The sequence below is a fragment of the Anopheles gambiae genome, chromosome 2 (genome assembly GCF_943734735.2).
Source record: "Anopheles gambiae chromosome 2, idAnoGambNW_F1_1, whole genome shotgun sequence".
In the NCBI taxonomy this organism is placed as follows: Eukaryota; Metazoa; Arthropoda; class Insecta; order Diptera; family Culicidae; genus Anopheles; species Anopheles gambiae.
Genome location: NC_064601.1, coordinates 83,686,754 through 83,705,319, shown reverse-complemented (window position 1 = coordinate 83,705,319; position 18,566 = coordinate 83,686,754). Strand labels below are relative to the sequence as shown.

The 18,566-nt window shown below is 41.7% G+C and overlaps 1 protein-coding gene across 12 annotated transcripts in view; it reads left to right on the top strand.

Annotated features, from left to right (window-relative positions):
• The window catches only part of LOC1276079 (calcium-binding protein E63-1), an 85,941-nt gene that overhangs the window by 56,227 nt on the left and 11,148 nt on the right, over positions 1-18,566 (top strand). For all 12 annotated transcript variants that reach the window (XM_061649696.1, XM_061649691.1, XM_061649701.1 and 9 more), the window contains 2 exons: positions 3,831-3,974; positions 17,336-17,492. In XM_061649696.1, the coding sequence (XP_061505680.1) occupies positions 3,831-3,974; positions 17,336-17,492 (301 nt within the window). The remainder of the gene's footprint in view (positions 1-3,830; positions 3,975-17,335; positions 17,493-18,566) is intronic.

The following is an 18,566-nucleotide window of genomic DNA, read 5'->3' as shown; positions in this document are numbered from 1 at the left end:
ATCTTTGCCCGTTGTGTGCTAACCGATCCGTGAGCTTATAAAACATTTTCTCATCCGTATCCGTGCGGCGACTGGCGACAGTGGTGGTGGGACTGAAGTTTACCACACATTCTTGTGGCAGCCCTGTCCCCCCCTTGTCTACCGGCAAAACCTGTCAAAGCACGTTGAGACATAATTATCGGACGAGGGATGGGCAATGTAAAAAGTTGGATCAGAAAAGTTAAATGAAAAAAAAAATGCTCTCGATCTCGCTCTCTTTCTCTCTCTCTTCGGCTACTTCCGGCTGTCTGTGATGGATAAGTAAGTGTCATCTTGTTTGGTGCGTGACACGAAACACATTCCTTCATCAAGTTGGGAAAGTTTTCTTATGACATGTTCCTGGCGAATGAATAACGTACACCACGCAGTAAAGTACCATTATTGTGTGAGCCATTCAATAATGAAACAGTTTGGCTTAAAAATGTTATTAGTTCGTGCGATGTCTTCCATTAAAATGGTGCAATAAATACTAAAGATGATGCTTATCTTATTTCATACAATATTTTTGATACAAGTATTCTTATACTAAAGTAAGAAACCTTTACAAATCATGGCCAAAAGCAATATTTAGCAATAATACATTAACATGTTTCATTTAAAGTAAATTATATTGAACTTTTAAGGCATGTTTATCCTCAATAACTAAGTAATCAATCATTAACTCAATCAAAGACAAAGTCCAATCTTCGATTATTCTGTCGAAGTATCCACAACAGAAATCTGAAACTGCCACACTATCATTCGACGAATACATTTATTCATCGTATCAATAAAACCACAAAGCGAATATCCTACCCAACGCAAATCACTTTCTTTTGCGCAAACGCGCACATCGCATACCTGTACATCCCCGGATATCCAGACAATTCGATTCGACGCTACGCTACGAATTGATTGATTGCAGTTGATTAAGAGCGGCTTTGATTAACATATCTACTGGATGTTTTTATTCGATTGCGTGCAATGTCAGCATGTCGCATCTTTCTGCACCGATAGCTCCTACAACGACGCTAATATCTAGCGAAAAAAACACACGCAACCGATACGCTCGGGTGGATCGATGCCGGCTGTCACTACCGGCCGACTGGGATCTCTGGCCACACCTCCAGCTCCAGCGACCTTCATTTCCCGATACGTGATTGATTGATTTAATTTTCATCTCGCCAGAACCAGCAAAAGGAAATTCAATAAACTTCCAGTGCTCTCGGTTCACCTCGGTTCTAACGGCCATGCAGGGGCGCAATACTGCGAGTTGCAAAGATGTTCGCATGCAACTAAAAATAAAGATCTGCCATGACCTTCATACCGATGCAGCTGCATGCATACGATACATTAATCATCGGCTTAACTTGCAAAGGAAAGGCCGGACCCTACTACACTTCTCCTTCCCATGTTACCGTTAATTATGAAGAGAATAACGTACGAATGTCGTAATGTTCCTTTTGCCCGTTCGAGAAGCAACAGTACAAAGGAACGGCGCAGCCACATTGCTAAGCTCTTGCTTCTGGAATGAGCAATAAACTAACCTTTCCGTTTTCATGCTGCTTTTTGTCTTTTGTGTTTTTTCGAGCTGAATGTGGTCGACTTTCTTGTTATTTTCTTTATGCTATCCCAAAAGTTATGGCATAAATCATTGTGACTTTGAAGAAACATGGCTTGTTTATATAACTTCACTACCCGTGTAGCCGATCCAGTTGTGGGTTGATTTGGAGGCGAACAGCAAAAGAAAACCATTCATTTACACCCACGTTCACGCGCAATGGCCACGAGAGCACACATTGCAACCAGCAGCCAGTGTACGATTTGTTTGGCGCAAATGTGTTCTAGGCTTCACATTGCGCGGTCACTTTTTCCCCGACCCCGCTGGGATACTGTATATAATGTTTGTTTATTGTCCCGAAGTACACTAATTGGCAACTATTAATCAATAGCGCGTTGTTTGGATTGGAGCAAATCCGCCATTGCGTCGTTTTGTTGGAGAAGATGGTGAGACCAAAGGGAAAAACTGTCTCACTGTACGTATTGCGTTTGTTGAAAATACCAAAGTAGATTGAGAAACAGTTTGAAAAAAAATCCTCATGTTTGTTTTGAAGCAAACAATTTGAATGAATATTGAAGTTGTCTTGAACTTAAATAATGTTTTAATGACTTAATTGTATTCCTCCAAGGATATTCTTTCAACGATTAAGAATTATGAATAATCCAATAGTTAACATATTGATATTCAATTTCAACTATTTTTAATCAATTCTTAATATTTTTTTCACTATGCCTGACTCTGTCGATGATCGTTGGAAGTGTTTTGCTCTACTCAAGTTTCTCTTCCAAAAGTTACTTTTTCGATGAACGTCAACAATCCTCCCTTCTACTCGAATTCCACAAACGAGCCAAAACACTGAACGAGCACGGCCAACTGAACAGTAGCAGGGGAGCAAAAGGTTTCGCGTTGGTAGGTCCCAGACACAAATTTCACTTCGGTGTCGTACGGTGCCGCTTATCGGTCGTTTCACGTCGATGTAGCAGAGAAGGGCTTATGTAAATGGCGAATGCGCTAAGCGATCTTTAAACTTTCCCTTGGGCGCTATAAAAGGTCCTTCGTTACAGTTTTGCTAGAACACTGTACAGTGTGTGTAGCATAAAAGGTGAACACAGTGCGCCTTGGGAGAGCGTAGTAAAATTGGGGTACATCTTCAGAAAATGTATACAATTTTTTTAATACTTTTTTATAAACAAGGTATGAAATATACATTTTTGCCAGCAACATTTCACACAATATTAAATTATAATAAAACCATTGGAGTGTTACTGTTAATGCGCATCGTTGAAGAATTGATTATGCAAAGCAGCGAGAAGGGGATAGCATTCCATTACAGCACGGCTTCTGTGTGCATTAGCTGTTTGTCTAAGATTTTGGCACCGAATACGGCAACTGCAACATTGGCGTATTAAAGTTTGCTCCACAGAAACGGGGAACACGGGCAATAGTTAACTTCCCTTCAAAAACTCCCATTCTTATGCTAATGGGGAATGAATGTCGGCAGTATTCACGGAATCACTTTCCCACTACCGAGAAGCTGGCGTGCTTGTATTTGCATGTAAAAGGCACGACGGCATCCGATACGCTGACTATTGAACAGTGGAATGGAAAAGTTTTTCGCAGGAAAGCTGAAATCCCCTTCCCAGAGCTCGTTGAGTTTTGTGGATTAAGAAATCTGCTCGCCACCCTAAAACCCAAAAGAGCCCCCTCGCACTCACACACACACTGTTAGGATGAGTACAGAGAGATGCTGGTCGTTTTCAATTCTACGAACTTCCAACTTTCAACCACAATTTTCGTCTATCCGTTCCCCCTTTTGCGACTTTGGTAACTCGATAAACAAATCCAAAGTTCCAGATCCGTTCACTTTCGTGTCCCGCCCGATCGATGAATCTTAAATTTCATCAGCACATCTTTTGCCTCGGTTCGTGTCATTGCAATTTTCCACCCTCTCACACAAAGCCGACATTCCGAGCGCAGGTATCATCGCCAGATCGTACCAATATGTTTGCTAATGGCAAACCCATTTGGCGTCATGAGCTTTAGAGCACCGAAGCGCTGGCGAAGAACACGTCTACTGAAGAGTGAACAAACAAATAAAAACATGGAAAAAAGTACTACACACCGAATTACCAAATCGTTACCTGTACCTGGTGATGACATTTGTCGGCATTAGATTTCTACACTCTACGTTGTCCTTGTTTGGCTGTTGGTTGTAATAATCTTGCTCATGCGTTGTTTTTCTTTTCTACAGATCTGCGAACAGCATTTGACCTGCTCGACCGTGACCAGGATGGGCACGTGACACCAGAAGAGCTGCAGTTCATGCTGCGAAACCTCGGTATCCACGTACGAGATGAGCTGATCGACGATCTGCTCCGGGAGGCCAGTCGGACAGGTAGGTGGTTGATAGTATAGAATTTATAAAATTAACTTAGACTTTAAAATTATTTGAATTCCTAAGATGCAATACATTTAAAGATTTTTCATTTTGTAAAAAAAAATATCTCTGACTCCATGTTAAGAGTACCAATTGATAGTTAAAAAACAAAATTGAACACAGTAAGAAACCATTTTACATTTACGTTTTAATGTTCCAACAACATTACTGGTTCTGAACTAGTTTTTCAAGCTCTTGAGTAAATAGATATTTGCAAACCAAACTAATACATCCCCGCCAAATATACTCAGAATATGAACAGTTTAAACAACGACTGGTTTAGCCCGTCCATTATGCAAATGGGGTTTAAAAAAGCATCTCGCCCATTTATATACTGCCGATCACTGTATGAACTTTGCACAAACTCATTCTTTGATAAAGCTCACTTCACTCTTCACCACTCCTTCCCCTAAATCAGCCAGAACAATGGAAGTTTAAGCTTTTCCTTGCGACGAGGCAAGGGCGATCCCGACTCGAACTCTTGGAACCATTTCTTGGGAACATAATTTCCCAGAGTAATCGAGCGAAAGACTATTTCGGCGTTCCTTATCGAGGGAAAATCGGACAAGCACAAACACAATCGCACGCGCACACACGCACACAAAGCGAAAGCCATCCGGGCGGAAACGGAAAAGCGAACGGAACGGCGAGTACAATCGAGTTTGCCAGCTCGCAGCGGCAGGTCACGTGCAGAACACTTGCCATTGCCTCGGCAATCGCTTCGAGACCGGGCAGACTTTATCGGACTTGGCATAAAATGGAACGAACGCGGGCTGACACCCACACCCCCGAGGCAACGGCTAACGGGTGGCGTGGTTGAAGAAAATGAGAATTTTCTGTCCGTTTGGAATTTACCGCTCAAGGACAGGGCGCTTCCTTCGCAGGAGCGCGTCTTGCTGCGCTAATGTGTCTTGCTATCAATTCCCTATCTACGGTGCGTTGCTTGTGGGAGGGGAAGATATAGTCTAGCTCAAGCCATTAAACCCAACCCAACGAGCGCGGGTCACATTTAGATCGATAGTAGCATTTTCCCGTTTTTCGCTCAAAGTACGACGCACTTATAATCCGTCTGCACTTGTGTCGTCACCGTGGTGGTAAACTATCGCCACTATTATTCCACCACGCTTCTTAGCTCGCTTAGCCCCGCTGCGTCGCGACTGGAAAGTGAGGTTCCCCGTGTGGTTCGAGTCACCTTGACGATTTGCTAAAAAAAAAAACAAAACAAAAAAACCCCGAACGGAAAGGTAAAAGATTTTCTTCGATCTCCAAAATGGCATTCCTTACTGTGTCTTGGCAGACAGTCAACTCCGTCGCAGTCAATAATCTTCAGGCATGAGCAGCATATCCGGTTCGGTTGCCAAAATCCTGTGCACCTTCCATGTGGACGGTGGTGGTTGGCGCCCTGCCATATCGGTCGGATTTTCCATTAGCCGCTGCCAATCGCACGAAATGCTTTCTCCGGGAATGACATTCACAACACGGTTCGGAGGAAGTCTTTTCATTAAAATCAATACATTTGCAAACCAAGCAGCCGGAAGTTCTACCGTAAACGGTGTACTGAGAAGTTCTTTCCGGGTAATGTGGGTGAATTGCCATTTGAAATAGATTTAAGATGAAAAAAAAACTCTTTTATGATCTATTTATGTGCCATGAAACAAACAAAGCCACTTTCAATAAAGAAATAAATATAGAAATGAAGCAGAACTGTCGCTCAGTACAAATGCCACTGCTCTTGCGCTTTTTCGTTTCAAATGTTCTGATAAATGGTTCTATCCACTGCGGTTTTGCAATCATTATCCTACTGGCAACACACTTTCCCATTAGTAGCACTACTAACAAGCATGTGTGCTCACTATCTATCTAGCTAGCGCTGCATCCACTTCAGTGGAATAAACGAGCATTGGAATGCAACAGTCAGCATCAGCAGCACACAGCAGGATCTTTAACACTCGAAGCATCCATTCTCTGCGCATACTGTTTGCGGGATTTATCTGTTCGTTTTATCTAGCGTCCAAAGTGGGAAGTCTAACCGTACGTGTACGAGAGCTTCGTATAAAAGCTCTTACGCAAAAGATGTGTGCTTTTTTGTGGTTTTATCCGACGACTGTGCGCATCTCTGCACATCTCCCTCCTGGATTCCAATTTTCTATCGGAGGCGGGATTATGACTGCAACTACGAACCTTGAGCTAATCCATTTCTCTGTTTCTAATGAACATGATTAGGGATTACACATCAAGCAGCTGGTGGGAGTATAAGTGATGCACGTGCATGAGAGCCGCCCCACTGTTTGCCATTACGATTTACGAGTGAGTTGTGGGTCGAAACTTATGAGTATTGGAAACGAAAGGTTGAGACATCCTGAACACTTAGCAACGGGCTTTGAGATTGGCTTCAATTGAGCATTCGGGCTCGTATCTTGCCCATTTAGAAGCAACCAAATTGATCATCTTTGCAAACTGTTTGCTAAATGTACCAGCCATATTTCCTTCAAGCTAATTTAGAATTCTATAATTGCATTGTATGATTGTAAATAGTCATACATTGCTTTTGAAATACAGTAGAGGGCAGTAATTTTAGGTTATATGCATTATGCAAATAGAGCGTCCTGTTTTTCCAACCAAGAAGAAATACTGTATAGCAATCAAGAATCCTTAAGCTACTGTCTTGTCAAATCTCGTTAAAAAGCTCCAGCAGTAAACTGATGAAATTCGAGAAGTTGTACCACACCATCTTTATTATACTTTGTTGCAATTTGCATAAACAAAATGAACAAGATTCTATCTGACGTATGAATTTCACACTCATGAATATCATAAATAATCAAAAGCAAATTAATCATGATGAATATTACTGCCATTTTTTTCGATTGCATTATGGACATTGTTTTATACTCGTTTCATCGACTAAAATCAATTCTGAAGCATGCGTATTGACTGTATTGAATTATAAACACAGAGACATAGTCACTCAAAGAAAACATATAATATGTTTTATAAAAACATGAAAATAGTTAATGTTTTAAAACACATAACACAGGAAACAAACCAAAGAACGTACATCGAGTATGAAACACTTTCAAATAGCTCTACCTTATCAAATAAAGCTTAAGTTTCTTAGCGAAACTGCTTCTTAGCAAGATCCCTAAGACCATCGTGGCAAAACAAACGGGAAACAAGCTTACCACACCTTGTGTCTTGTCTAATAGACATCGTCTGCTTCTTGAACCACCAGCACCATTCCCATTCGCTGAAGGTCAGCAGACACTTTGGATCGATACGAAAGACCACCACACTCTGCCTGTCTCTAGCCTTCTTTACATTTACTGCATGCACCAATACCAGTAGCGTGAAAAAAACTACCAAGCGTCGTATCTTGAACATGGCATCTTCCTGCAGTAACTAAAGCACACAAAACCATCCCCGCTTAAAGTATACTGAAACCGTGCATTAAAAGCTTCTGCGATGCTATGCTGCCTTAACGCGAAGGACCTGTTTGCCCGACATTCGTCTAATCATCGAAATCCAATCGTCTTAATACGCCACCAATAGAGCCAGCGGGAGGTAGTTTATGGGTGCGAGGTACCTTAAAGGCAGCGAAGCAGAAAAAAACCAGCCCTCCGCTAGCTTCGCGTAACTGTCGCCGGCGCAATATTTCCTCGCAAAGCATGATAAATGAGATCTTGGATGACCCTGTCCGTGTGTGTGTGTGTGTGACTCAGTCCCTTGTGAAGGCCACCGCTGTGGCGCGAACCACAAGACGACGGGCAGCTCGCGGAAGCGAAGGAGAAAACGAATCGTCTGTAGCAACGTGACGATTCCCGGTTTCGCCCAATCACCGTCACATTCGTTTTCCAAGAAGTACCAATCCTTGTCACAGCAAATACGCTCGTAAAATATTGCATTTATTGGCGAGCGCGCGCTACGTGGCTGGGTTCGTGATTGGGAGAAAAAATGCGTCCCCAGCATTACGCAAGGTGGCACTCGGTGCTCCCGTGAAGCTTGCAGCTCAATCCGGGCTCTGCATATCCGCCATGAAGATGTTTAACCATGGTAAGTGACTCGCGACGTGGTGGAGGGCAAGAAGATTGGCAAAATTGATCCGAGCAGCGTTAGATTGAAGCGATGAAAATTCCTACCGACTGGAAGGGAGGTATTTTGTCGTGGTTTGCAATATTTTTCTTTGTGCCCGGGAGGATAAATATTTGCACACAATGGCTCATCCTGCTTAATGGGTGCAAACCGCGTGGCATGCTGTTCTCGGGGGAGCCCGCCGCAAGGCGGTATGAATACATTAGAGTATCCTGTTTCCGTGGTTGTGCTGCCCGGCAGGCATCTCGGTTCTGGTTTTATCTCGAGGGAGGGTTTCAGACATTCTGCACATTTTTTTTCGCATAATGCAGGTAGGGTAGATTGATGAAAATTCTTCAAGGTTAATGTTCGCTCCCTGTGCTTGTGTTAGGGAGCGATTAGGGTAAGGATCTTACATGTTCCCACGTTTTGCCAGAAGCTACAGTGAATTGCGCATTACGGTTGTTAGAGGTTATGAGGTTATGAGTAAGGTGCAACTTTTGGAATTTTGTAACATACACCAATCAACTTTATTTATTTTTATAGGTTTCAAGTGGCCAACAGTTGTATATGTTCAATTATTATTATTATTATTATTATTAATATTAATATTATTATTATTATTATTATTATTATTGTTATTATTATTATTATTAATGTGATGAAATAATAAACATTATCATCATTAGTGACTTTAAATATTTAATAATTTTGCATAATTGGTAAAAACATCCAGATAAGTCAATTTACAGTAAGCTATGGTCATTTTCAAGTAAAATCAATAACTTCATCACGCTTTTCCACAAACAACCAGGCGTCTCCATTGTTGGGACCTTTTTTGCCCGTTTAGTGCCAGCATCGATAGCCGACGCTTTCCACATGCAATCCGAACCGAACCTTCTCTTGTAAAAAAGATTATTTTAATTTGCAACACTTGTATCAAATGCTATCCAGCCACCCCACAAGTGGAATGAATGATTTTCGACCCGCACGAGCATCGCCCCACAAGCGTTGAAATTCAACCCAATGCCCAAAGGGTCACATTCCAATTTTTTACTCGATTAAGAAACGTGATCCAACACGCTAGCGACAAAAAGCGAAGAAACAGGTCAACTACATCAAAAACACTACCACTACCATGTCTTTCGTCCCTCCAATCGTGTCCCTTTTGCTTTGGAAAACTCTGACCCAAACTCCCCTTGCCGCTTTCGTACGGTGTGTGAAAGTAAAATATTGGTTACAGTTGCTGCTACCAGCGATTCCTTTATTGTCTGTCTTTAGGTTCATCTCTACATCGCTGTCCTTCCAAAAACAATCTCCAAAGACGTGCACACACACATAGCAAAATCTCACCGTTCTTCGGCTTGATGATGGCAGTCCCATCAAATAAATAGGCCCCATCAAATGGTCTATTTCATCAGCAAAATGGGGATCGACTGTACGCGTGGTGTCTATCTAAGTGTGTGTGTGTGTAGACGGGTCAACGAAAATGTTTATATCTGACGTCTGTACGTGCGACTCCTTTTCGGGGCGGTCCCGCTTTACCAGATGACCGTAAACGATTCTGTTTGATGGAGAAATGTGATTACCAAGCATGCTTTGGTGAGCTTTCCACAATCCCGGAATGTGCACAGGGGATGATGCCCATTGCACATCGATAATATAAAAAAGGACGTGAAAGAAACCAAAAAAAAGAAGGACAAATAAACCGGGAACGGTTTAGCGACGGAGCAAACATTAACCGGAACCTGTGTTTGTGTTTGCAAATAAAGTTCCACATAAGCGACTGCTGCAAGCTGCTTTTCGGGAGGCTGACGACATTGAAAACGGTAAATGGCGGCGCAGCATCGTGCCTGAATAGGAGGCAAAATGATCACTTTAAATCTGATTTGTTTTTTTCTAAAAAAAACCGGTACAAGAAAAGCAGATTTCATCCCGAAATCATCAATCATTTCACGCCCCAGTTCACGCAAATGTAAATGATGTAGCTGGAAAGGCGTAGCAAATCGATCTTTCTTCCTTGCTGTTCAATCGTTCTTCTTGCACGTGCAGCGTACCAGCTTAAATCCTTTCAACTCAAACAAACAAAACAGTTTCCTTCTATTTGATTGGAACAAAAACATGCTGTATTGGATTACTTTTTGTATGCAAAACAGGGAAAAAACAATACCATCCTTTCACTTACTTCCACACAATTGAAACAGACGCTTCTTCTGCTATTCGGAGAGCGATAAATTATACGAAACAACCACTTATTCAGCCCAGTTAATCGCTCGTTTGCTCGAGAATTGCAATTTAATTTGAATTTATTTCCGACTGTGATTCAAACCGTAAGCTCCTTCGGCACACGCCACAACGCAACACCACACACAACAGGCTAATCGATTGGTGGATCCATTTCTGCTACTACCACTACTGCCAAACATGCAGCACGCACTGGGTCGGCATAGTCTTGGCAGTTGGAAATTTATGCATAGCTTTTCTTCTCCGGGCGTGCACCGTACTGCGAAACAGAGCTTTTGTTGGAATGTTAGCATATACACACACACACACACACCCACACGCATCCGCATACACATCTTGGAACCGTGTGTCCGATGAAGCGAGCCACAATACTGACACCCAGCCAGCATAGCCAATTTTGCCCCACGGGATGAAACACTCTTTTGTGTACTTTTCTTCGCCCCCCCAGGGTTTCGTCTCTCACTCCCGGTTTGCCACCACCACCAAACATGCCGCCCCATAAAAAGCGGATTTTCAATTCATCTCGGGGTGGCACAGCGAAAGGAAAACAATCATAAATTTAACATCAAAGATTTATTGCTCCACGCGCGCCATAAAGCTACGATCGATAGAGCCGTCCGCTGTGTTGCTGCGTTCAACATGTTAGCTTTTCGCTTCAATCGGCCATATTTTTGTTAACCCATTCCTATTCCACGCCTCCTTCCGGTGAAAGCTTTTTATCCCGTTGCCACATTGCTCCACACCGTCACTCAATTGCACTCGGCGTAATGGCTGAAAAATGATGAACCAAACAACTCGCGAATAACCTGCGCTTTCCTGAACAATAGAGCACAATCGAGCGAGCTATTGTGCAAGCGGCCCAACAAAGCCCGTAGTGTGTATTGTGCAGAGGGAATAATAAAAGCGCGGCAATCAACTACACGCGCTAGGAGAATATATTTAAACAAACAAAAAAAACGGGAGGGATTCAGTGCGTTTAAAAATGAACACGCGGTGTCAGTGCGCGGGGTTGAAGAGGGCAGCACAAGGGTGGAAAATGTTAGCCGTGGTTGTGTTCCCCAAAGGAACCATGAATTCGTTAAAAACTTTTACACCGTCGACAGCGGAACATGGTGTGATAAATCAAAAATGCTTGCCTTTTTTGCTTACAAATTGGCCACTCACGATGGTTGTAATCATAGGGGGTAGAATACGAATACATGAATAAAGATCAAAAATGGTGACTAGTGGATTATCATCATGTTTCGTGTTAAATAGAAACACAATATCAAAAATGGTTTGAACTCATTAAAAATATACCAAGCGTCAAAGAGACCATCATCAGAAAGGTGTATTATGCTATTTTACTTCATATCAATACAAAGAATCGTAGTCCAATAAAATATGGAAGATATAATATAACAGTATAACATAAATGTAGTAAATACAAGAAAAAGAAAATATTCATTGTGCCAGAAAGTTCAAGCCCAATTTTGACGCTCCTTTCTCTGTTCCATACGATGTTTCATGAATTTATGGTTACTGCATGTTGTTTTTTCCATTTAAATCTTTCATTATTTATGTTTGAAACGCCAGTGCACTTAATTTTCACCAAGATGCAAAGCTTTGCTCTAAAAAAGTACCGAAAGATCGTGCACAAATGGACGCAACAGAGCGTCCCCAGACCAGATGAGTTGAATCTTTTTAGGCTCTACCTAAGGGCTATTGGCGAAAACAAATCGAGACAGGAAACGGTCTGAAAAACGGTCATACTGAAACTGAAATAAAGAACATAAAAATTTAATAAAATATCAAGTGTAAAGTCTAAACGGAATTTGATTTAACATCCATTTTTAGCTAGGACTTGAGTGCTCATTTACATGATGCAACTAAGTCATTTGCCAAGCTAAACACAATGAAAATAAACAGCCTGCTTTCAAAAACCACCAAATGTACCACGACTTTCGAAACATTATTTTTTGCATAAATAATATGGATCGCGAAGTTCCACTCCATTGCTCATTAACTGACCAACGTCAATTGACGCGGACTAATTTGTAATTCCAATTTTAAAAAGCATGGCAAAAACACAAAATGTTTCCACCCAATGACAAATGGCGTCCCGAGTTGATTGCAGCTTAATTTGGCTCCAATTTTCGGCACTCCATGCAGCCCAATACAATAACAACCCCGGCTAGGTTGTGTAATGCTAACGAGCTTTGCCGACCTAATGAGCCTGAGTCTGCGTGTGTAGTACCTTTCCCCTTGTGCCACGAGCCCGGCCGCGCTTTCGCCCCACGTAAAGACCAAATTAATGGGAAACCGATCGAATAACAGAAAGCAACAGCAAACAGATTGTCCTGATTGGTAACATGTTACAGTCGAATCAATCGCCACTAATTGCTAAATGTTAACGCCTATTCATTCGTCGCGTGCCTCGTGCCCACGTCGGAGCAGACTACATCGTGCGTACAGGCCAAGTGATGTACGGTATTAATCGTCGAGAGCAGGAGTAAAGTTTTGCTACCCAACAGCCAAATACAATTATTGCTGGTATTAAGAAAGGTAGGTCTCTTGGTCTTACACGGGCCAAATTGCTCCGGGATAGCCTTTTGGGGGAGATTTGTTTTCAATCACGAAACAAATAAAAACCAATCAGGTGAATGTAATCTGTTCGATTTTATCTTTCTTCCTCTTTTTTTGCAATCGTACGCGCTAGCCAACCAGATTGGATGAGATTTTGTGCCTAGCATGCGTGCTACCCTATGGGTGGTAGAAAGGTAAAAGCGAGCTTTCGTTAGACTCTTCGCCAGTCGCATACGGATTCCACCGGTCCAGTATTGGTAAAACGATCGATTGGTTTGGATTCCGACAGGAAATACAATCCAACTGAATCGTACAAATGTGAACCGGCTGGAACCAAATCTACCAACAAAGCAAATGAAGTGAAGGTTAAGCCTGTTTGAATGAGCAGCCTCTACGGCTACCCTTTCCGCTTCGAGAGTCTGCTGCGTAATGTGCCAATGAAATTGGACCGTTTTTGGCAGCATTTTGTTACAAACAGGTGATGCTCGGTTTTGGAAAACTCATTTCCATTGATTGCTTCGCTCATTTCGGTTTCAAATGAAGATTTTTTGCATGCACTTCAACAAGTGTATGCAAATTAATTTATTTTTTATTCAGTACGAACGGTCAAATTAATTTAGTTGATAAACAAACGTGGTGAGGCAAATCCAATAGGTATGTTTAACAACTGTTTCAACAACATGATTCCTGCTAATTCAGAATAAACCTACAAACAATAATCTAAGAACAATGTGCGACACATCTTACAGGGTTTCCCACGGTTTATTGGTCAGTTCCCATGATTTTTCGGTGCGTTCCCACGATTTTTTGGTCGTATCCCATAGATTTTTGGTTCGTTCCCATAATTTATTGGTATTTTCCGATTGGATATCAATACAATTGGACCAAAAAATTCTGGGAAACGACCAAAAAATCGTGAGAACGCACCAAAAAAATATGGGAACTAACCAAAAATTGATGGGAACCAACCAATAAATCGTGGGAAACCCTGTATTTAAAGTAAAGTTTCTTCATAGACATAACCATTTTAATATTATTTTTGAATTTGATTTATTGTAAGGGTTAAAAAATTGTCTTAAGTTTAAGATTGCGAAACATAATATTTTAATACAAATTTGCTACTGCTTGTAGCCAGGGATCTTGTTAATGTGTTTTAAGTTCAAAGGTGATCGTTTTTTCTTAATCATGGCCAAAACTGAGGTTCTAAGGTACAATGAGACATCCACAAGTGCTGACTAATTTAATCCAACAGTTTTATCAAATTTAGTATAAAAAACTCAACTATGATGAAGAGTTACTTAAGCTTGTTTGGAATTTGTACAACAATAATGCAGCATTGGACTTATTGCACCTTTTTATCTACTTCTTCTTCTTCTTTGGCTCAACAACCGATGTCGGTCAAGGCCTGCCTGTACCCACTTGTGGGATTAGCTTTCAGTGACTAATTGATTCCCCCCCCCCATAGCAGGATGGTCAGTCCTACGTATGGCGGCGCGGTCTATTTGGGGATTGAACCCATGACGGGCATGTTGTTAAGTCGTACGAGTTGACGACTGTACTACGAGACCGGCTAACCTTTTTATATAATTCTAAATTCAAATTTCTTGCTTACGTGTAATTATGTACATCATGTACGTCCTCAAAAAACATAATTCAAAACTTTATTTTCATATTTTACATTCAAAAATAAAATAAATACATGTTCTGTAAAGACCCTGGTTTAGTTTAATCTCAAAATCGGAAAATGTTTAAAAATGTAATAAACCCGTCTAAAAACTATATAAAACCAACCGAGCGTATAGACATACCGTGACAATGCCACACCGTAAATCGCGTGGCCAATTTCGAAAAGTGGCCAATTTCGATGAAATGCCAACATTTTCACACGCCCACACTTTGCGTTAAAATATTCGCCAATGCTTTTGGTATGGACTTCTCATCCAATATCATCAAATGACATCGATTTTGATTTCACGACACGACGCTATTTGGTGGTATGACTAAAACCATGCCAATCATGCTATAAGGGGCATATTTAGCGCTTAAATGTTATAGAAATTTAACACCAAATTTATCGTTTAACAATTTGTATTGGCCTCCTTCAGCACACTAGCATAAAGGTAACATTAATGGCACACCATCGAACCTTCAAACATAAATCACGTCCACTGAAGAACCATCAATACTAATTGGGACACAGGCTTTAGGAACGGAAGTCATTAAACATATTTGACCCTCAAAAGCTATGCCCACCTTTTTTATGAAGGGAACGGTGGGATGAAGCTACGGTTGTTTGTTTTCACGTCCCTGAAACTCAAAAGTTTCAGCTGGAACCCGAAAAAAAACGGGAAACACGAGGAAAACCTTGGGCGCAGAGCAAAATTTGCAAAGAGGCATTCAACTGTTGATCCTAGGAATTAAATCAACGACAGTTAGATCCTTTGCTCAAACACGGAGAAAGATACGGAGCGCTTTTCTGGCCCGGACAGCTGCTCCAGCTGGTTTCAGTTCGGCACCCAGCCCGAATTGATTGAGTAAAGGCCGGGCTACATTGATCGTACTCGCACGCGTAATTTTGATTTTCACTAGCGCACCTGGCGGCGGCTGACCGAAGCATTTTGCCAAACAATTTGGAGCCGCTCCAGAAAATACGTTAATTTTCCATGTTTTTTACTTAAATCGGAGGAGAAAAGTTTTGTAAAACGTAGATACACATGTCTTGCACGCATTGCATCCATTTTCGCAATGGAAAACGATGGAAAAACTACTAAATTTTGAGATCCGGCAGGTCCATTCCCTCGATGACCAAAAAAAGCTTCCACCAGCCGCCGCCAGATGCGCTAGTGAAAATCAAAATTACGCTTGCGAGTACGATCAATGTAGCCCGGCCTTAACGTTTTTCGTGCGCTTTTCTTTCCCAAGCATTACTTTGGCTGCACGATTCGCCCGGAAAACTGCCATCGCTAGACCAACGGGACCGAATATGAGAGGGGGGAAAAGTTGAAGAAAAGTTTCCCAAGTTTTTCTTCCAGCCAGCCGGAACTGAAACGGTCCGCAAACACGCCCACGCAAAGTGAAATGCCAACTGAGACATTAGCCATATCGGACGGATCCTTTTTTTCTTACTGTTTCACTCACTTCGTGAAAAGTTTCTGTTCTGCCGTGCCCGTACCATCGCTCCCTCCTTTCCGTTATCGATAAAACATTGAAAAGTTGGTGGCTTTAAAGCTACCAAAGCTGTAGCGGTCGGTTTCGGGGCAAAAGGGGGAACCAACTTTGTCCTCTCCCTCCGAACGACAGGATCGTTGTCGTAGCGGGAGGAGGTTGAACCATTTCAATGCCCATAGTTTCGCGGTTAGCCTTTGTGGGGGTAGCCTTGCGCTTGATGAAATTGTCGTTTTAATTACCTCCCGACGAGCGCGTATCAGTAGCTAGGGCTGCGTTTTATTACGCCCGAGCGAAACCGGCATTAAAGCGTTATTACAATTACTTTTGGGTGGTCGTTTGCATGATTCGTGGAAAACTTGTCGTGTTGCTTTTGTCGTGCACCCTCTTTCGAGCAACAAAAACCAAACAAAATAAAAACACATCCCACGAGCAGTATTTCAACACCTAACGATGACAAGATGGGTTGAATTAACTTTTGGGCAAAGTTTCGAAATTATCCAGTTGCCTTTTGTTGACAAGCTACGGTGTTGCACGCAGTTTCAGAGCACCGGTACACAGGAGGTGCCGCCGTTTTGGAGTGTTTATGAAACGGGTTGGCTTTCCCTTTTTACTGCGAGAGAAATAATTTTTATTTTAATATTCAAGCTTTACGCTACGTTATAGGGGGGACATTAATGTTTCAAAGCTTTCTTGTGTTTTCTTTGTGCACAGCCATCACCACACGAGTGGACGCCTTAAAAGGGCATCTTACCGCACAAGCAGAAAGGACACAACGACCCAAACCACCTTCGCGAAAAGCTCGAACCAAAGCTCTGGTGCTTCAACTTCAAACGAAATAAACCCTGCCTAATGAAGCAGCATAAAATTTGCCCGGGCAGGGCTTTATATTATTACGGTTCATTTTTTCTCTCACCCCATTTCGGTGTGTGTGTGCGTGAGTCGTTACCGTTTTTTATTTTATTTTGCACCCCCGATCGGGCGCGTGGGGGTCGTTAATGCATGCAGGGGTCTGCTACAGGAAATGCTGCCCGGCACGCCAATCCGTGTTATGAGGCATGGTGTGTTTTTGGTGTAATGAAAGTGAAGGAGAGAAAGAGAAAAAAAATCAACACAAACAATTTTCAACTTCAATCCCAGCTAATCTACTCGTCGTTTACCTTTCCCCCTTGGTGTTTTTTTTCTTATTCACAATTTTTTAATGCCATTTTCTCATGCCGGTTCCGGTTGTTTTTCCTTTTTTCCTCTCTTTCCCACGCGCTGCTTCCCGCCACCAGGCAGTGGACTGATAGACGAAACAGAGTTCCTCCAGTGGGTGGCGAGAATACAGGCCCTAAAAGACGACAGCAACACCAGCAGCAGCAGTAGCAGTAGCAATAATCCCGCCCAGGCAGCCGACGACGATTTAACGCAGGATCTGGTGGCAGCGTTTCGGTAAGCTTCCTTCCGCCACGTCTCTTCGTACGATTTTTCTTTTATACGAATTTGTTAGGCCCTGGGCAGTCTTTTGGCTGCCCAAAGCGGCTTACATGCTAAGCGGAGCAGAAGAGACACTTCCAACCGCCCCACAGTTGCCATTACAGTGATGCGTACAAAAAGAAGTTAGCTTTAATTGAAGATAAGCAGCAGGCTGAAGTCAGGTGTATATTAATTTCTGCTTGAGCTAAACTAAATACAGCTAGGTAGTAAGGTGTCGCTTGGGTGGTTGGAAGCCCTTCTTGGTAGTACCGATTTTCATAATTTCGTTGTAATTAATTTAATTCATTTGCTGCACGCACATTGACCCCCAAACAATAAGAGTGTTCTATACATAATTTGATCAAAGTCAAATGGGCAAATCTGGCATTTTGAAAGTTTTGTGGAAGTCAAATTGACCTTTTTTAATCAGTGTTTCTTGTTTTATTTATATCTTTGGATATTGTTTATGTTGTATACTCAGAAAGGAATTTAACTTATTTTTTGTAATTGGTTGATAAGTCCTTCGTGTAGCATGTCATTAAAGAATAATAATAATAATATTATTATTATTATTAACAACAATAACAATAGAAACAAAAAGAATAATATTAATAACAGTAGTAATAAAAATGCCGGTCTCGTAGTACAGTCGTCAACTCGTACGACTTAACAACATGCCCGTCATGGCTTCAAGCCCCAAATGGACCGTGCCGCCATACGAAGGAGTGAATGTCCTACTACGGGGGGGGATATCTATATGTCACTGAAAGCCAAGCCCACAAGTGGTACAGACAGGCCTTAACCGACAACGGTTGTTGCGCCAAAAAAAGAAGAAGAAGTAATAATATTAATGATAGAAATTATATTAATAATTAGGATTCGAAACAACACAAAATACAACATATTTTGTGCGGTCTAGAAACAAATATATTCAAAAATTATAAACAAATAACAACATGAATTAAAAAGAAGTCCAGTCACTAGTTAAATAACATACTATTTTGAAATCAAATTTTCAACAACATGTATAAAAGTAACATTGGTGCTTTT